Here is a 21669-nt window from a genome sequence, read left to right on the forward strand (position 1 = left end):
GACTATTTTGAAAAAATCGCTATCTCATAATTTCAATCAGATGCGTTTGGTGAAAGAAGGTGCTGTTGGAGGGGGGGAGGCTAAACGCCGTCTATCACTTTTGACGCTTAAAAAGGAAATATAACTTCAAATTCTTAAGCAAATGAGCCTCTTCTAAAGTTAAAAAACCATCCCTTCCATAAAACCTCAAATACCCCTTGGGCATAACTTACAACAATTGCCCCTAATCTTTGGGGTTTGTTTCAACCCCAATGCCTTGTTATATGATATTTAGACTATTTTGAATAGAATGGCTATCTCAAAATTTCTATTAGATGCATTTCGAGACAATACGACATATGTGTGTATGGGGGGGGGATAGCTGCCCTCCGATCACGTTGACTCTTAAGAAGAGCACTAGAGTGCCTGATTACCAATCCAATGAGGCCCCTCCAAAGTTTGTATGACCACTCTTTCTATAAAAACCTTATATTCCACCAGGGTATAACTTACAACCCTTGCCCTTAGGGTTGGGGGGGAGATTTGTTACCTTCAAAGACATAATTTCTAGACCTTTCAAATACCTTGAACAAAATGGCAATCTCCAAATTTTGATTGGAAGTGTTTGGGAAAATCATGGGCGTGTGGGGGGGGGGGGGCTTCATTTGCCCTCTGATCACTTTCAACTAATAAGAAAGGCACTAGTCCTCTCCATTTCCAATCGAATGAGCCCTTTTTGAAGCTTTTACGACACCACTTTCTGTAAAAACACTATATGCCCCAAGGGCATATCATACAACCCTTGTCCTGAGGGCTAGGGGAGGGAGGGGGTTGTCATCCTCAAAAACATAAGTTTCAGACCTTTTAACTACGTTGAACAAAATGGCCATATCAAAATGTTGATCGGAAGTGTTTGGGGAAATGATGGGCGTGGGGGGGGGAAATTCTTCCTCCGATTACTTTCTACTATTAAAAAGCGCAATAGCTCTATCAATTTCCAATCCAATGAGCCCTTTTTGAAATTTTTACGGCAACTTTTTCTATTAAAACTCTATATACCCCAAGCACATAACTTATGACTCCAGCTATTAGAGCTGTGGGGCTGTCATAAACACAAACATAATTTCTGGGCCCTTCAACTACGTTCAACAGAATGACTATATCTATATATATATATATATATATATATATATATATATATATATATATATATATATATATATATATATATATATATATATATCAAGGAGGCACACTTGTGCCTCTATAAAGAGGCGACCCACCACAATGTTAAGCGATTTCAGGTCCTAGAGGTCGCAGAGAGACGGCGGTAATTGCATTTTGTAGCCCAAGCTCAAACTAAGAAACTTGCAAAATTTCATCCTCCTCCGACTTTATCTTCATGGGGTAAACTGGGCCGGAAGTTTGGACCCTCCCACCACAGCCCCCTTTAACGTTGTCCGATTGGGCTGAAATTTAGAGGTTAAGCTTTCCTAGGGCCCGGGAGCTTATCCTCGAAATTTCAGCTCAATCCGATCACTCCTTCCCTGTTTTCAAAAAACCAAATATAGCCACTTAAAATTCATCTCTTTTTTTTTTTCTTAGCCACGCCTACAGGCCACAGTTGGCACCGGATCCGGTTGAATGAGGACTCATTCGAAGCAGAATTCGACCTGTTAGGGCCTTTTGATATTTTCAAACCGAAAAAATTATCCCCCGAATTTACATTTACGAAAAACCTCGTTTTCCTATATTAGCCCATGTTAATTTTTCCCTCCACAACCCCCCTTTAACGTTGTCTGATCGGGCTGAAATTTAGAGGATAAGCTTTCCTGGGGCCTGGGAGCTTATCGTCGAAATTTCAGCTCAATCTGATCACTCCTTCCCTGTTTTCCAAAAACCACATATCAAGATTTTTGGGAATTTGCTTGCGTCGAAAATACCTTCTATTTGCTAAACAACAATTACTATTGTGTTTGTATAGTCCAGCGGCTGAGACTTCAGACTTTCATTCGGAAAACTCGGGTTCGATTCACCATCAGAGCAACTATTTTATATACTTTGAAAAGAAACTCAGTTTCTTTTTTAAATTATTTGAAAAAAATTACGTTTTCTAAAGAGTTAAAGAGGCTGAGTTACAAGGTCGACCCTTAAAACGTACAGGGATTAGGAGGCACAGTTGGGGGGCTGTTAAAGAGGCTGAGTCACAAGTTCGAACCTTAAAACGTACAGGGATTAGGAGGCACCCTGTACGACGTGATTTGAGTATTCAGGAATTAAAAGCCTTAACACAAGAATGTTCAAGAGCGGGGGGTTTGGGGGCGGCAGCCCCCCAACTTTAACTCCTGACACGATCAGCTAACAGTTAGTCAAGCAATAATAAGTAATAAACTGTACAAAAACGTGCAGAAATTATTTGAAAAAAACTACGTTTTCTAAAGAGTTAAAGAGGCTGAGTTACAAGGTCGAACCTTAAAACGTACAGGGATTAGGAGGCACAGTTGGGGGGCTGCCGCCCCCAAACCCCCGCTTTCGCAGCCTTTAAATATAAAAAAAATTTCTTTAAACTGAAAGTAAGGAGCGACATTAAAACTTAAAAAGAACAGAAATTATTCCGTATATGAAAGAGGCTGTGCCCTCCTCAACGCCTCGCTCTTTACGCTAAAGTTTTTATTGTTTAAAAAAAGAGTTGTGAGAAAGTCAAACTTTAGCGTAAAGAGCGAGGCGTTGAGGAGGGCACAGCCTCTTTCATATACGGAATAATTTCTGTTCTTTTTAAGTTTTAATGTCGCTCCTTACTTTCAGTTTAAAGAAATTTTTTTTTATATTTAAAGGCTGCGAAAGCGGGGGTTTGGGGGCGGCAGCCCCCCAACTGTGCCTCCTAATCCCTGTACGTTTTAAGGTTCGACCTTGTAACTCAGCCTCTTTAACTCTTTAGAAAACGTAGTTTTTTTCAAATAATATATATATATATTGATTCACAGTTCAAAGAGATAACACCTAGTTAGCGAAGAGGATTATAAATTGAAATCTAGTTTCTTTGAACTTGACCCAGTTTTCATCAGCATTCATTCCGCTTATATTTAAGTACACAGGCTGTGAAACAACTTGAAAAACCAGTTCCCATTGACAAGAATTGTCATGTTAAGTGGAAATCTTACTTTATAAGACTTGCTATGTTAAGCAGAAATTTTGTGTGAATAATTACAGGCACTGGAATAGTCACTCGGATGCATTTGTGAGGCTCGGCCCTCAAAGAAAGATAAGTAATCTTTCTAATTATTATAACTATATTTTCGGATTAATTATGACTTCTGTTAATTTTTCTGAAACTCTACAAGAAATTAATCAAAAATTGAACGGAATAGAAATAGTTTCATCGCAGGTTCAAGAACTGAGAAACGACCTATCTGCTATTTCGTCGCGAATTGATTCGACAGTAGACAAGTTCTCGGAGGATACGTCACAATTGAAGAAAGATTACCTAAGTTTGCAAGCTGAATTGTCGGCTACTAACGTAAAATTGCAAAGACTAGAAAATGAGTCTAAAAAGTGTAATTTGGTCCTGTATAATTTCGATCCTACAAACAAAGGTTCTTCGTTAGGAGAAGATGTAATGAGAGCACTCAACTTACATGTGCCAAATTTAGGGCTGAAAATGATGGACATTAGAGACATTTTTTGGCTAAACGCTAAACAAGGCACGCGACCGGTGCTGGTTAAGTTTACAAGTGGTTACATTCGTGATACTATATTGTGTTCAAGTGCGCACCTGAAAAGGGCGGGTCTTGGTGTTAGTCCCGATTATACAAAGCGTGAATTGTCTATCCGTAACCACCTAAAGCCTTTTCTTGAACGGGCTAGAGGAGAAAATAGAGAAGCAAGACTAAGAGGGACAAAGTTATATATTGGTCAACGGTGTTTTAAGTATAGCTTTGATAAGCAGTCTGTAGTTGAGGTTACGAATTCCCCTAATATAGAGTCATCAGCAAGTACCATGACCCATTTTAAGGAAAATTTTGGACAAAAGTTTCTCCGTGTACCTGGGTCTTTATCAGTGCCACAAAAAAGTTTAGTAAAGAGTTTTGTTTCTGAGAATAATTGGTTTAACCTGGAAGAACCGTGCAATTCAAGATCACGTTCTGGATTTTCATCCTCAATTCAATCTTTCTTTAGTGTAGTGGAGGAGCTTAGTAGTGATAACGAAATAAATGGGGCGAACAGTGAAACTCCCGTTATTAAAAAAGGCTCCACATCAACTTTTTGTCAGGCCTGTGGGGGCTCCCAAACGTGACAGCCAACAAATTATTAGCCCAGATGACCACCTAAGACAGAAGAGCAAGTCGGTTAGAGCTGACGACCCTAATAAAATGGAGCCTAGGCGGCTATTTAACTCGTCACAACCCATTGGCTCAAATAGTGGATAGGATAAGCAGGGCCATGGCGCAATTTACGAGTGTCATTTAGCGCATTGGAATGTTCAGGGCTTTTCGTATCTTAAATTAGAGTGTCTTCTTAAATGTTGTGATTTTTCAGTTGTATCATTAGTAGAAACGTGGATGGAAAAAGAGGAGAGAATAGAAGGTTTTTCTTACTTTGGATCACAAAGAAAGCGATCGCAGAATGGTAAAACTTATGGAGGAGTGGCATTATTGATAACGAATAGATGGCGAAATATATCTCGGTTGAAAAGTGTTTCATGTAATCTAGTATGGGTGCGAGTATCTTTAGGTAGTAATTCGTTTATCTTTTATTCAGTGTATTTACCGCCGGATACTAGCACTTTTAGTGATGAGGATACCTGGGAGATATTAGAAAATGATATGGATCGTTTTTTAGAACAGTTTCCGTCCGATTATTTTATTTTTCTAGGGGATTTTAACGGATATACAGGGGAGGATGAAGGAGCCCGTGAGGAGGAGGTGGGTCTCGAACTAGGAAAAACTAAGGGAGTTGATATGATTGAGCCGTCGGTTAGGAGGAGGACGAGTAAGGACGGTCATCAGAGAAAGAATAATTGGGGGAAAAAATTATTGGATTTTTGTGGTAAGCAGAATTTGGTTATTTTGAATGGGAGGACAGGGAAGGATAAAGGAGTGGGGGATTTTACATGTTTTTCGGGTAGATCTCCAAGTGTTATAGATTATGGGGTTGTTAGTCTGGGGCTTCTTTCTTGTTGTGTGGATTTAGAGGTGATGGCACTTGCTGGGTCGGATCACGTGCCTATTAGGGTTGAATTAGGAGGGGGAGGATGGGCTGAGAGCCGGAAAAAGAAGTTTGGGGCTAAGGGAAAGATGGGTAATGAGCTTGATTGGAGGGAAGGTTTGATAATGATAGTGAGGAGAAGTTGAAAAGGTACTAGTTGAAGATAGAGGGCTGGATTCGTTTATTCAGAAGAGTGAGGATATGGCAAGGGAAGGGGATATAGCAGGTTCTGTTGATTTTTTGTCGGGGGTGTTGTATAAGATAGGAACTAAGGTGGCACGTAGGAGAAAAAATGGTAGAAGTACTGGTTTGATGAGTTTTTTTTATAAGGATTGTGAGGAAAAGAAGAAGGAGGTTTTAGTAGCTTTTAGATTTCTTAAGGCTAGTAGTACAGTTGATCTGGAAAATAATTTGCAGGTTTTTAGGGACAAGCGAAGGGGATATAAAAGGCTTCTTAAGTTGAAGAAGAGACGTTCTGAAGAGGAAGAGAGCCAAAAAATACGGGAGAAATTTAGCGTGAATGATACAACGGAGTTCTGGAAGTTAATTAGGAAATCAACAGAAAATAGAAAGTTGACTTCTATTGACTTCTAACAAAAATATAAAGAGATATACACCGAAGAGGACGAAGAGAGAGCTGATGAGGAGATGAATAGTTTAGAAGAAACAGCCGATTTTGAGTTGGATTCAGAGGACGCTAAACTACTGGAACCGGTTGGACAGGAGGAAATATGGCACGCCTTGAAAGGCATGAGAGGGAATTCAGCTCCGGGCATCGACGGAGTACCAACTAAGCTGCTGAAATGGTCAAGAGCATGGATACTGCCAGTGCTTGCATTGATATTCTCGGCAATTCTAAGTACACCTCTATGGCCAAAAAATTGGTAGATATCGATTATGATCCCATTATTTAAGAAAGGAGAAAGAAACCTACACAAGAACTATAGGGGGATAAGTTTAGGAAGTTCTATCAGTAAGCTATTTTGTAGAGTCCTTTCTAGTAGGATGGATAAATGGTTGCATTATAAAGGTATATTAATTGAATGTCAGGCAGGGTCTAGGGAAAACTATAGTACAATTGATCAAATATTTTTTTTACAGGCTTTAGCTAGTAAATATACGAGGCATAGGAAAAATAGGCTATATACGGCGTTTTTGGACATTAGGGGAGCATTTGACGAAGTTTCAAGGAGTTTGTTGAAAGTGGTGTTGGTGAAATTAGGATTGCCAATTAGGTTAGTAGAAGTTATAATGAAAATGTATTAGATGGTTAAAGTAGTAGTGAAGGTAGGTATTTCTTATTCTAAGCCAGTTTTAAGTAATGTAGGCCTCAAATAGGGATGCACTCTATCACCGTGTTTGTTTTCTCTTTTTATTAATGATATTGAGCAGTATTTTAGAAATAGAAATGTCCCTATGTTAAAATTAATGTCGCTGGAGCTGTTTTGTTTATTATTTGCAGATGACATAGTATTGCTTGCTAAATCGGCTCCGGATTTGCAAAAGATTTTAGAGATTTTTGATAGTTGTCTGGAGAGTAAAAAATTAGTTTTAAATATTGAAAAATAAGTTATATTAGTTTTTGGAAATGATGAAAGGGAAAAGAATAAGTTTTATTTTAAAGGGAAAGAGATTAAAGAAGTTAAGGATTTTATTTATATGGGATGTAAGTTCACAAGTTCAGGGAAATGGAGTGATCAGGTGCAAATAGCGAATTGGAAGGGTCAGAAGGCTTTATGGGCGTTATTGAAGAGTCCCCTTAGGCATCTAGGACCGGCAGATATTAAGCTACAGAAGAGAATTTTTGAGACTTTTGAGACGAAGGTAGGCCCAGCATTGAGTTACGGTGGGGAAGTTTGGGGTTTTGAAAAAGGGGAAAAAATAGAGAGAATTTATTTAGAACATTTCAGGAGACTTTTAGGGCTAAGCGGGAAATTTAATAATCTGGTGTTAAAGGGTGATCTAGTATTGTTTTCATTGAGAATAAAAAGATTGGTTAGAATGATAGGATACTGGGAAAAGGTGATTGGTTTACAGAATAATAGGTTAGTAAATGCAGCTTATCTGGAGGTGTTGCAGGATAGAAGGAAATGTTCATGGGCTTCCCAGGTAAAATCAATCTTAAATAGTTGTGGGTTATCAGGTGTTTGGAATGAAGGGAAGGGGATAGGGCTGGAAGTAGGAAATGCAGCAAAACTAGTAAAGGGAGTGCTTGAAGATCAGGAGATTCAGAAATGGCAGTGTGAAGTCGCAGCCTCGGTGTCCCTCGGCATTTACCGGCATTGGAAGGAGGTCTGGGGATATGATATTTATTTTAAAGCGGGTTTAAATAGTGAAGAAATTAAGTGGTATATATCAGGGAGGCGTAATTTTCTAGCACTTGGAGAAAGGAGGAAATATTTAGGGAGGGTAAGGGTAAAGGACGGTCCTTACTCATCCCCTTTGTGCGGAGAAAATGGGGAGGATCGGCTTCACTTCATGGCCCTTTGTCCCGAATTACAGGATCTAAGGAAAGATTTATTTTTTGTTAATGTGGGGACAAGTGAGTGGTTGGTTTCAGTAATGGGATCAAAAAATTATGGGACAAAAAGAATGATAGCAAAGTATATAAAATTGGGTATGTCACATAGAGATAGATTTTTGTAAAAAGGGGTGGGGTGAGTGTGGAAAGTATTGTTGTATGTGTGTAAGTTGTTTTCTTGTTTGTTATTTTTGTAGTCATGGCCCTTGATAGATGTAACATGCATCTATCTATTTATGTTAGTTTAATGGTATCGTGTGCTTTATTATGTTTTTGTAATGTTTTGTAATTTTGCGTTGTTATTGTTATGTAGGCTACCATACTTTGCTATGAGTGTTATAATCATGTTATTATTTTGTGTGATTTTCCTTCTTTTGCCATGGCCCAAAGTGGCTTTTATTGCAATAAATATCTATCTATCTATCTATATATATATATATATATATATATATATATATATATATATATATATATATATATATATATATATATATATATATATATATATATATATATATGATGGGGGGAGGGGATTCGCCCTCCGATCGCTTTTGACTATTACTAAGAGCACTAGCCCCCTCGATTGCCAATTGAATGAGCCCTTTTTGAAGTTTCTACGACAACACTTTCTATAAAAACCTTATATGCCCCTAGGGCATAACTTACAACCTTTGCCCTGGGGGCTGTGGGGAGTTTGTCATCATCGAAGACATAATTTCTTGACCTTTCAAATACGTTGAACAAAATGGCTGTCTCAAAATTTTGATTGGATGTGTTTGTGGAAATGGTGGGCATGAGAGGGGGGTTAGTTGCCCTCCAATCACTTTCGACTATTAAAAAGAGTACTAGCCCTTTCAATTTCCAATTGAATGAGCCCTTTTTGAAGTTTCTATGACAGTGCTTTCAGTAAAAACCTTATATGCTCCCAGGGCATAACTTACAACCCTTGCCCTGAGGGCTGTGGGTGATGGGGAGGGGGAGTATTCCCATCCTCAAAGACCTAATTTCCAGAACTTTAACTACGTTGAACATAATGGCTATCTTAAAATTTTGATTGGATGTGTTTGGGGAAATGTTGAGTGTGAGAGGGGAATTAGTTGCCCTCCAATCACTTTCGACTATTAAAAAGGTCAATAGCCCTTTCAATTTCCAGTCCAATCGAATGAGTCCTTTTCGAAGTTTCTACAATCACCCTTTCTTTATAAACCTTAACTGCCCCCAGGGCATAACTTACCACCCTTGCCCTGAGAGCTCTTGGGGGGGGTTGTCATCCTCAAAGACATAATTTCCGAACTTTTCAACTATGTAGAACAAAATGGCTATCTGAAAATTTTGATTGAATATGTTTGGGGAAATTTTAGACGTGAGAGGGGGGTTAGTTGCCCTCCTATCACTTTTGACTATTATTAGTTAAAAAAAACTTTTTCCACAAAATAGGTTTTTCAAAGAAAAGTAAAGAACTCCATTAGACAAAAAATGAGGAAAAATAAAATAAAATAATCTACAAAGCTCGGAACTACCACAAATCAGCATCGATAAATAAATGAAACCCAAAAAGAACAGAAATTACAATAAATAACCGAGTCAAACTCAAAACGAGCAGAAATTAACATAAGTTGGGCGCAAAACCCCTATGCCTTCCCAAGGCCAGAACAAAATTTGCACTTTACCGAAAAAAATATAAGTGTTTTTACTTTTATAACTTTAATAAGTCCAATAATTTTAACATTTTGATTACTAAATATCAGTATATGTATATTAAACTGACAATGCACATTCATTTGTATTTTTTCAGTAAAGTGCGAATTTTATACTGGCCTTGGGAAGGCATAGGGTTTTTGCGCACAACTTATGTCAATTTCTGCTCGTTTTGAGTTTGACACGCTTATTTATTTTAATTTCTGCTCGGTTTGGGTTTCATTTATTTATCGATGCTGACTTGTGGTAGTTTCGAGCTTAGTAGATTATTTGATTTTATTTTTGCTCATTTTCTGTTTAATGGAGTTATTTACTTTTCTTTGAAAAACTTATTTTGTGGAAAACGTTTTTTTAATTATTTCTGTTCGTTTTATGTTTACAGTCTTTTCAGGGAAAAAGAAAATAACACTTTAAATCTTTTCGTTTTTTAAGACATTATAGTATGGCCTGCTATTTGTATGCTGGAGAAAAATTTTCAGCAATTTTTAACAACATACACCATTTTAAAAATCTGGACACAAATGGTACTGTTTAACTTAGTTTCATATCTCCACTTGTTGACCTGAAATGGAAAACTTTATACCATTCGCAAAAAAACATGTTTATTTTCTTTGAAAGCTTGGATACACTTACGCTTTTTTGGTTTGGTTAAATTTTAAGAGCCAAAGTAGCCTCGAAAGTTTGAACATAATACCCTCAGTTGTTCTTGGGATGCTGCTGAGATGCCTTATTGGGAATGAGCATTATCACAGTGCATTTTGGTTTAATCTTAAGGCAACATTTAATTTTTAAACATAATGGGCAAATGGGAGGGTGGGAGTGGAAGGGGGATTAGTTTCCCTCCAACCACTTTCTACTATTTAACAGAGCATCGGCCCTTTCTGTTTTCAATCGAATGAACCCCTTTCTAAGTTACCACGACAACTCCTTCGATACGAAGTGCCCTGGTCTGAACAACAATATCTACAAAAAATATTACTAATCACTTTCGACTATTAAAAAGGGGACTAACCTTTGAATTTCAAATCGAATTAGCCTTTTTTGAAGTTTCTACGACAACGCCTTCTATAAAAACCTTATATGCGCCCAGGGCTAAACTTAAAACCCTTGCCCTGAGAGTTATGGGGGTTGTCCTTTTCAAAAACATATTTTCTATCTGGAAATCAACTGGCCTACGCTAAACAAAATGGCTATCTCAAGATTTTGATTGGATGTGTTTGGGTGAATGATGGACGTGGGGGGGGGGGGAATAGTTGCCCTCCAATCAGTTTTTACTATTAAAAAGGGCACTAGCCCTTAGAATTTCCAATCAAATGAGCCCCTTTTGAAGTTTCTATGACAACCCTTCTATAAAAACCTTATATACCCCAGGACATAACTTAAAACCCTTGACCTGAGGGTTATTGGGGAGTGTCCTCCTCAAAAACATGTTTTCTATCTGGTAATCAACTACGCTGAACAAAATGGCTATCTCAAAATTTTGATTGGATGTGTTTAAGGGAATGATGGGCGTGGGGAGGGGCTAGTTGACCTCCAATCACTTTCGACTATTAAGAAGGGAACTGGCCCTTTGAATTTCCAATCGAATGAGCCTGTTTTGAAGTTTCTACGACAGCGCCTTCTGTAAAAAACCTTATATGCCCCCAGGGCATAACTTAAAACCTTTTCCCTGAAGGTTGTGGGGGAGTGTCCTCCTAAAAAACATATTTTCTACCTGGAAATCAACTAGCCTACGCTGAACAAAATGGCTATCTCAAAATTCTGATTGGATGTGTCTGGGGGAATGATGGGCGTGGGGGGCTAGTTGCCCTCCAATCATTTTCAACTATTAAAAAGAGCACTAGCCCCTTGCATTCCCAATCGAATGAGCCTGTTTTTAAGTTTCTACGACAACGCCTTCCATAAAAACCTTATATGCCCCCAGGGCATAACTTGAAACCCTTGCCCTGAGGGTTGCTGGGGAGTGTCCTCCTCAAAAAGATATTTTCTATCTGTAAATCGGCTATGCTGAGAAAATTCCGATCTCAAAATTGTGATGAGATGTGTTGGGGGTACCAAGGGGCATGGGGGTGGGCTAGTTACCTTTAATCCCCTTTTGAATATTATGAAGGGCACTAGCCCTTTGAATTTCCAATCAAATCAGCTTGTTTGAAGTTTCTACGACAACACCTTCTATAAAAGCCTTATATGCCCCCAGGGCATGACTTAAAACCCATGCCCTGAGGGTTGTGGGGGAGTGTCCTCCTCAAAAACCTTTTTTCTATTTGGAAGTCAACTACGTTGAACAAAATGGCTATCTCACAATTTTGCTTAGATGTGTTTGGGGGAAAGAGGGGCGTGGGGGGGGATTAGTTGCCCTCCAATCCCTTTCGACTATTAAAAAGGGCACTAGCCCTTTTTTCATATCGAATGAGCCTTTTTTGAAGTTTCTACGACAACGCCTTCTATAAAAAACCTTATATGCCCCTAGGGCATAACTTAAAACCCTTGCCCTGAGGGTTGCTGGGGAGTGTCCTCCTAAAAAGCATATTTTCTATCTGGAAATCAACTAGCCTATGCTGAACAAAATAGCTATCTTAAAATTCTGATTGGATGTGTTGCGGGGTTTCTACGACTACGCCTTCTATAAAAGCCTTATATGCCCCAGGGCATAACTTAAAACCCTTGCCCTGAGGGTTATGGGGAAGTGTCCTCCTCAAAAACCTATTTTCTACCTGGAAATCAAAAACGTTGAGCAAAATGGCTATCTCACAATTTTGATTGGATATCTTTGGGGGAAAGATGCATGGGGGATTGAAAGATGCATGGCATGGGGGAGGGGCTAGTTACCCTCCATTCACTTTCGACTATTAAGAAGGGAACTATCCCTTAAAATTTCCAATCGAATGAGCCTGTTTTGAAGTTTCTACGAGAACGCCTTCTTATAAACCCTTAATTGTCCCCAAGGCATAACTTAAAACCCTTCCCCTGAGGGTTTTGGGGGAGTGTCCTTTGGGAGAGTGTCTTCCTAAAAAACATATTTTCTATCTGTAAATCAACTAGCCTACTCTGAACAAAATGTCTATCTCAAAATTTTGATTGGATGTGTTTGGGAGAATCATGGGCGTGGGGGACTAGTTGCCCTCCAATTACTTTCAATTTTTAAAAAGAGCACTAGCCCTTTGAATTCCCAATCAAATGAGCCTGTTTTGAAGTTTCTACGACAACGCCTTCTATAAAATCCTTATTTGGCCTGATATCTTAATTTACAACTCTGTCCCAGTGAGTTGTTGAGGATTACCCTCCTCAGAAATGTATTTTTGATATTTGAATCAGCAATGCTGGCACAATGCATGTCTAACAATGGTTACCGAATATGGGTTGGGGTCGGATGGGCGTGGGGGGGCGAGCTACCCTCCAATCAGTTTTGACTTTTAAAACGGGCACTAGCCCTTTGAATTTCCAATCAAATGAGCCTGTTTTGAAGTTTCTACGACAACGCCTTCTATAAAAGCCTTATATGCCCCCAGGGCATAACTTAAAACCCTTGCCCTAAGGGTTGTGGGGGATTGTCCTCCTCAAAAACCTATTTTCTATCTGGAAATCAACTACGTTGAACGAAATGGCTATCTCACAATTTTGACTTGATGTGTTTGGGGGAAAAATGGGCGTGGGGGGGGATTAGTTGCCCTCCAATCCCTTTTGACTATTAAAAAGGGCACCAGCCCTTTGAATTTCCAATCAAATGGGCCTTTTTTGAAGTTTCTACGACAACGCCTTCTGTGAAAACCTTATATGCCCCTAGGGCATAACTTAAAATCCTTGCCCTGAGGGTTGTGGGGGAGTGTCCTCCTAAAAAATATATTTTCTATCTGGAAATCAACTAGACTACGCTGAACATAATCGCTATCTCAAAATTCTGATTGGATGTGTTTGGGGGAACGATGGGCATGGGGGGCTAGTTGCCCTCCAATCACTTTCAACTATTAAAAAGGGCACTAGCCCTTTGAATTCCCAATCGAATGAGCCCGTTTTGAAGTTTCTACGACAACGCCTTCTATAAAAACCTTGTATGCCCCCAGGGCATAACTTAAAACCTTTGCCCTGAGGGTTGCGGGGGAGTGTCCTACTCAAAAACATATTTTCTATCTGGAAATCAGCTACGCTGAAAAAAATGGCTATCTCAAAATTTTGATTGGATGTGTATGGGGAATTGAAGGGCGTTGGAGGGGGGGGGTTAGTTGCCCTCTAAACACTTTCGACTATTAAAAAGGGCAGTAGCCATTTTAATACTCAATCAAATGAGCCGGTTTTGAAGTTTCTAAGAAAACACCTTCTATAAAAAACCTTATATGGCCCTAGGGCGTAATTTAAAACAATTGCCCTGAGGGTTGCGGGGGAGTGTCCTCCTCAAAAACATATTTTCTATCGGGAAATCAACTACGCCGAACAAAATGGCTATCTCACAATTTTTCTTTTGATATGTTTGGGGGAATGATGAGCGTGGAAGGGGCTAGTTGCCCTCCAATCACTTTCGACTATTAAAAAGGGCAAAGGCCCTTTGAATTTCCAATCGAATGAGCCTGTTTTGAAGTTTCTACGACAACGCCTTCTATAAAAACCTTATATGGCCCCTGGGCATAACTTAAAACCCTTACCCCGAGGCTTGTGGGGGAGTCTCCTCCTCAAAAAGATATTTTCTAGCTGGAAATCAGCTACGCTAACAAAATTCCTCTCTCAAAATTTTGATTGGATGTGTTTGGGGGAATGATGGGCGTGGGGGGGGGGGGTAGTTGCCCTCCAATCACTTTCGACTATTAAGGGCACTAGCCCTTTTAATTTCCAATCGAATGAGCCTGTTTTTAAGTTTCTACGACAACGCCTTATATGCCCCCAGGGCATAACTTAAAACCCTTGCCTTGAGGGTTGTGGGGGAGTTTCCTCCTCAAAATCTATTTTCTATCTGAAAATCAACTATGTTGAACAACATGGCTATCTCACACTTTTGATTGGATGTGTTTGGGGGACAGATGGGCGTGGGGGGGCTAGTTGCTCTTCAATCCCTTTCGACTATTAAAAAGGGCACTAGCCTTTTGAATTTCCAATCGAATGAGCCTTTTTAAAGTTTCTAAGACAACGCCTTCTATAAAAAACCTTATATGCCCCCAGGGCATAACTTAAAACTCTTGCCCTGGGGGTTTTGGGGAAGTCTCCTCCTCAAAAACACATTTTCTATCTTGAAATCAACTACGCTGAACAAGATGGCTATCTGAAAATTTTAATTGGATGTGTTTGGGGGAATGATGGGCGTGGGGGGGGGGGGGGGGGGGCTAGTTGCACCCCAATCAATTTCGACTATAAAACGGCACTAGCCCTTTGAATTTCCAATCGAATGAGCCAGTTTTGAAGTTTCTACGACAACGCCTTCAATAAAAAACCTTATATGCCCCCAGGGCATGACTGAAAACCCTTGCCCTGAGGGCTGTGGGGGAGTGTCCTCCTCAAAAACATATTTGCTATGTGGAAATCAACTACGCTGAACAAAATGGCTCTCTCAATATTTTGATTGGATGTGTTTGGTAGAATGATGGGCTTGGGGGGGGGGTTGGTGCCCTCCAATCACTTTCGACTATTAAAAAGGGCACTAGAACTCTCGATTTCTAATCGAATGACTCCCTTTTGAAGTCTCTGCGACGACCCCTTCTATATGAAGTGCCCTGCTTTAAAGAAAAAAAATAATAAACTGTACATTGTGTCAACATTGATCTTATATGCCCTCAGGGTATAACTTAAAACCCTTGCCCCGAGGGTTGTGGGGGATTTTTCTCCTCAAAAAGATATTTTCTATCTGGAAATCAACTACGCTGAACAAAATGCCTATCTCCAAATTTTGATTGGATGTGTTTATGGGGAATGACGGGCGTGGGGGGGGGGGGGCTAGTTGCCCTCCAATCAGTTTCGACTACTAAAAAGGGCACTAGCCACTCCAATTTTCAATCGAATGAGCCCTTTTTGAAGTTTCTACGACAAGTCCTTCGATACGAAGTGCCCGGGTATGGAGAAAAAACCAAAAACACATTATGCCCACATCGTTCTTTACTTAGGCAGCGCTAGGGTGCTGCGTATGAAAGAGGGCACTAGCCCTTTCAATTTTCAATCGAGTGAGCCTGTTTTGAAGTTTCTATGACAATTCCTTCCATACGAAGTGTCCTGGTCTAAAAAAAAAACCAACCCTCCCTCCCCCCCCCCGAAAAAAAAAATAAATACATTGTGCCAACTTCGTTCTTTACTTAGGCAGCACTATTGCGCTGCCTTTGATTATTTCTTTCTATGCAGGCCAAAATTACGGTTTCTTGGCACAAAATAGTAGAAAACGGCTGTTTATAGTGATACAATTTTTTGTTTATGCTTAGAAAGGGCTTCTAGAAACAAAGAGGCAAACAAATAAACATGCATCTTTGACCGTCTTACTCTGGAAAAATACTAAATTTCGCATTTTTATGGATTGGGTTTGAAAAACGCATTTTGGGGGGATCGGGGGCCAAAAATCATGGGGATGATTTGCTTTTCGCTTTTTAGTCGATGCATATGTGATATGAACCTGGATAACCGTCTATAGCGTGGATTGAAAATGAGATTTTTTTTTTTAGGCAGTTGCTCCTGGATTGAAAGAGAAACTCGGAGAAGTTGTAGAGAATCTAACTGTTCTTGGGCAGATTGCACCTTACTTTGTTCAGAGGTATGGCTTCAATCCTGAATGTAAAGTAGTATCCTTTACTGGTGATAATCCTGCATCTTTAGCCGGTAAGCTGTGCTTTAGAGCTTATTGAAAATCTTGTCACCCTGATTTTTGCGTCAGGACACTGTAAGCATAAGTTTTTAAAAAAGAGCATTTTATGAAAATATTCAAGATGATGCACATTTCTCAAAGAAAATTACGTGAAGGTAAACTTAACCATGAGTTGCATGTATAACGTCCCAAATGCATGTTCCTCGGGAAAATTCAGATATTCTCTACTAAATCCCTCGCCACTACTGCCTAACAACCAGTTCTTTTCTTAAGAAGTGATAAGAATCCCCACACCCATGATATTCGTTATTTTCTTTTATCTCTAAATATTTTTATCAATATATCTCTAATTACTAACTTATTTGTTTGCTGAACTTACTCTGTTCTGCTGATCGAAGTCATATAGGCAAGCCATCTGCCTTGTCTCCAAGGATTTGTTTTGTTATTTTGACATTGAAGGGGAAGTAGAACAGGGCTGATTATTCATATGCTTTTTATGTCGCTCCTAATCGTCTTTTTACATTGCTAAGTCAAGCATTTTTGCTGCCTCAACAAGAAGTTATAATGCGGAATTTTTTGCCCTTATGTTCAAAGTAATATAAGGTTTTATATAATCTAAGAAATTATAAATAGAATTGAACTCTCTGTATGTTACTTTACTTTGTAAAGTACTCATTTTTGCTTGAGCATTTAAAACTATTTTTAGAAATCAGGAAATAGGACCAAGTAACTCTGAAATTTTACTTAGATGAACTTCCTGAATAAAATAGTATTGGATTCATTCCTACCTGTCAAACCAAGTTAAGGAATGACAAGAACTTGCTACTATAGCAAGTTCTTGAATGTCCAATCTCCTCGTCTACTTTTTAGCAGATAGTTGCACCTTGTTTTAAGCAGAATGGCACAAGTATTTTCAATCTGCACTATTGGAGACACAAATTTGGCCTCTGGCCCCTCCAACGCCCTTCTGTCTTTGGCCTTCTCACTACAAAATTTTTAACATAAAGGCAGTTATATTTTGCCTTGTTTGAAACAGAATCACGCAAGGATTTTCTATCTCTTTGATAGGAGGTCCGAATGGCCAGAGGGCTTCTTAAACCTGTGACTGACGAATTTTGAAGTACAAATTTAAATATGTTGAACCTTGCTTGAACTGCAATCGTTGAAGATTTTTCCATCTGTATGATTGGGGATATAAAGTTGGTCCTTGAAACCGCCAGCAACCTCACTGTCCTTTTTTTCTGCAAGAAGACTGGTGTTTGAGGATTAATAGGATCCCATTTCATTGTTTGAAGTGGGATCCTATAACTCTTCCAACATCTTGTACCCCTGCCTCCACAAATTTTATTGATGAAAGATGTCTTCATATTGTTTTGAATTGGGATTTAGAATCTGTGTATCTGTAGATCCAAATTGGTGCAGAAGCTCTGCCCGTACTCTAACCAATTTTTTAGAATAAAGGTATATGCTAAAGGTGCATTACATTTAGTTTGAACCGGAATCATGAGAGGATGCTTAATCTCTATGGTTAAAAGTAAGCCACTCTAACACTGGGCCTCTCATTCACAGCTTTTTAAAAGAAAGATAGCCATGTTCCACCTTGTTCAATCGAAGACTTGCACTGACTTTCAGTCTATATGATTGAGGTATTAAATGGATCCACGATCCTTCCAAAACCTCATGTCCGTCTACATTCCAATTTTTTAGCTGATACACGGGCATCTTGTACCGTGTTTAGAGCGGAATTATTCAATAATCTTTATGTTGAGGATTGGAGGCAAGAAATAGAGCCCGTGGTTTCTCAACCATCACTCTAACAACCAACTTTTCAGCAAAAAGGATAGGATGCTTTTTTTTTTCTTTGGTTGCTTGGAATTTACGGGTTAAACACCTTGGGCGAATGGAACAGGAGAATGAGAACTCCCAGAAGCATGCTCGGTCTCCCTGATTTAACCACGGAAGTGCTCAGATTCACTCAAAATTTATTGGCGTAAGTAATTGGGCTTAAGGAGACATTACGGAATGCATTTTCACCTTTTTGCCGTATTGAAGGGTCTGTATTCACTTGTAATGTATACCTACAATCAAGAAAACTAAAAACTAGAGATTTTAAGAACGTTGACTTTTATATTCTAGGTGTAAGTTATATTGCTTGGGTGTGTCTCGTCTATCATGGAGAGTGATTTGTAAGCAAGCGTTTTAAAGCATATTCATCTTCAGTCTTGATAATTGGTCCACTTTTGTTCGTTTCAATTGCATCGTAGCCTAGCAAAATGTGTCCTCATGCAAGCGATTACACAATGATTATAAATGACAATTCAAATTATTTACATAGTGCTGTCACTGTTAGTAAAGTGCCTATGTAGTAATCAGTCGGGAATATACAGAATCCAATTGTTCGCACCAAAAGAAGAGGAAGAATGAAAAAAAATAAAAAAAAGTTTCGTTGCACTTACCAGCAGGACTTGAAACACATCCATGCGATACTCCATGCCCAGTGGGAAGACATTAGGGCAGCAGCACATTTTGGAGATGACTGGTGGCTCTTCAGGATTGCATGGGAGCCTCAGATGCCACAGGAGGAACTAAAGTCAAAGGATATTTTGAGGCAAAGTAACGTAGCCTTAACTTGCACATTCTGCATTTTAAAAATAACAGAAAAGATTTACTTGAATTTTTGGTCTTGGGGCCAAGAAATACAGCATTAGCTTATAGGCATGGTGTATTCTAAAAGAAACAATACTTATTCGGAGTCGGGGAATAGATAATAAAGTTCCTTTTAAATAGAAACATTATATTTGAGACCCTCTTTAGGTGTTATCTTTTTGTTTTTAAGATAAACTTCTTCTTAAGACATACGATTTCAAAAGTATTAAGAGACTGATATCTCTATCGTTAGTTTAATTGCGGAGAAACATGATCAAAATGTTGTTCCCGTGAAACTTGCATCGGTTAAGCCATCCAAAGGTTGCTGCAACATTTCACGTTGCCTAAGCAACGTAAATCTAGTTTCTTTTATGTTTTCCTGACATTGCTTTGTGATTAAAACCTTAGCTTTTTCTTAGTGAAAGTTATTGCTGAGAATCTGATATACAGCACTGTTTTGAACTTTCTAGCAGACCACTGAGATAAGGGCTATTAATTCGATTAGATTGTGAATAAAGTGCTATTAAATATTTCAATTATAATACAATCATGCAAGCTTAAATACAATCTATAGCTTGCTGGATATTCAAAGCTAGATTTTTTTTGCATGTCAAAGACGAGGACATTATTACTGAAAAAATTCAAATTACCCAAAATTTGTGATAATTAGTCCTACCAATGTACTTGCCAATGTTGAGGCAGTTCACGCAACAGTGTTACCTGAAGTAAATGAATTCATGAGGAACTTAAACAGATTTACGTTGAACACTAGCCACTCTAGCCAGCTTGCCTGATTCTTCTCAGACATCGCAAATCGCTCCCCTGACACTGCTTTATTCCGTAATGCTTAAGTACCCCCAAAAAGACTTAAAAGATCCAAACAAACTGTGAGTTTTCAGTAGAGGGGACCCTAAAGCCCCCATCCCTCACCCCTGCTGCCACCTACAACTTTTTTTGCACCCCAAATAAGGGCATAGCCTCCCTAGGGAGAATGATTACATAATGGGGTCAATGACCTCTTTTTCCAAGGTTGATTTATTTGATGTTTCTATGTGTAATAGCTCCGGGGCGAAGGTTGCACATGCGCATTGAATTCTAACGGGAACAATGTTATTGATCTAGGACTCGAGGGGAAGTGAATTTCCGAGAACTTGATTGCGTAATCGAAGGGGAAGTGGATTTCCGAGAACTTGATTGCGTAATCAAAGTGTGTCAACAACAACAACATCGACCTTGACATTCGCTGAGAGCATGCACTTACAACAACATCGACCTTGGAACACCTGTGCAGTCAACCTCAATTCACCTATCGTGAATCAATAATTCCCCTTAGAAACAACAAATTAATTTCCCCTTCTTGACAGATCAATCAATCAATGACATCATCTGTCAGACTTTAAAAATTTCCGCCTAGAAACATTTCTCCAGGAATAGATCCATATCATTAATGTCTTTGCCTTGGGAACAACTCTTTTGGTCGAACTCCAAAGGATATTAATAACCAAAGGCCATGGAAACAATTAGGCAAGAAACATCTTAGCGATGAATTGTTTTAGCGCGCGAGAAGGTTTCCTATTAATTTGAAATGCGTTAGCACAGAGATGCCAATAACAAAGGAACACGCTGAATTTACGTTTAGTGATTATTTGAGCGAAACCGTTTTAGACAGGTTATGGAACTATTTCGGCGAAACAGATAGAGACATTTTAAAAGAAGATTTTTGAAGAGATTTTGGAGGAGGTTTTGAGTGTGGTCGTTATAATGCACAAGTTTCATTTGAACAGTGTTGTGAGGTCCTCTAACCCAACCCCAAAGGGTTCCGATCCTCGTACCCCAACCCCGAAGGAAGCCCCCGGTCCTCAAAGCCCCCCAAGCTCCCAAAGGGCCACCGGCGCCCCCAAAGGCCCGCCCAGACCCCCAAAGGCCATCCCCAGGCCCCAAATGTCCCCCAGGCCCCCAACTGTCCCCCCCGACCCCCAAAGGCCCACCCCGTGCCCCAAACGTCCACCTCCGATCCCCAAAGGCCCAACGAGCTCCCAAAGGACCAACGGGGTCCCAAAGGCCCACCACCGGCCCCCAACGGCCCCAAATGCACTCCCATGGTCCTCAAAGGTCCCCCGGGCTCCCAAAGGGCCACCGGTGCCCCACAGGCCATCCACCGGTCCCCCGGCGCCCCAAAGGCCCACCCAGATCCCCAAAAGCCAACTCCGGACCCCAAAGCCCAACCCCGGAGGGGTTGGTTGTGGTTTACCTTGTCACAGTTACAATTTCTTGATTTTTAAAAGTTCATTCTGAATTTCTTTAGTTGAAATGCAAGAGTTGGAATATTTCAGTAGAGTTAGGTTGTGGTTTACCTTGTCACAGTTACATTTTCTTGATTTTTCAAAGTTCATTCTGAATTTCTTTCATTGAAATGGAAGAGTTGGAATATTTCAGTAGTGTTTGGTTGTGGTTTACCTTGTCACAGTTACATTTTCTTGATTTTTCAAAGTTCATTTTGAATTTCTTTCGTTGAAATGCAAGAGTTGAAATATTTCAGTAGTATTTGGTCGTGGTTTACCTTGTCACAGTTACATTTTCTTGATTTTTCAAAGATCATTTTGAATATATTTAGTTGAAATACAATAGATGTAATATTTCAGTAGAGTTCGGTTGTGGTTTACATTGTCAAAGTTACATTTTCTTGATTTTTCAAAGCTCATGTTGAATTTACTTAGTTGAAATGCAAGAGTTGGACTATTTCAGTAGTGTTTGGTTGTGGTTTACCTTGTCACAGTTACATTTTCTTGATTTTTCAAAGCTCATTTTGAATTTCCTTTGTTGAAATGCAAGAGTTGGACTATTTCAGTAG

General features: G+C 39.4%; 1 protein-coding gene across 1 annotated transcript in view; it reads left to right on the forward strand.

Moving 5' to 3' along the window:
* Positions 1 to 16212, forward strand: part of LOC148948676 (xylulose kinase) — a 49748-nt gene extending 33536 nt beyond the window's left edge. Inside the window, exon 7 of the mRNA XM_089094992.1 lies at positions 16033 to 16212. Coding sequence (XP_088951118.1) covers positions 16033 to 16212 — 180 coding nt within the window. The remainder of the gene's footprint in view (positions 1 to 16032) is intronic.
* Positions 16213 to 21669: the final 5457 nt, after the last annotated feature.

This window comes from Artemia sp. Qi Xiang Cuo, chromosome 9 (genome assembly GCF_049724085.1).
Source record: "Artemia sp. Qi Xiang Cuo chromosome 9, ASM4972408v1, whole genome shotgun sequence".
Classification (NCBI taxonomy): domain Eukaryota; kingdom Metazoa; phylum Arthropoda; class Branchiopoda; order Anostraca; family Artemiidae; genus Artemia; species Artemia sp. Qi Xiang Cuo.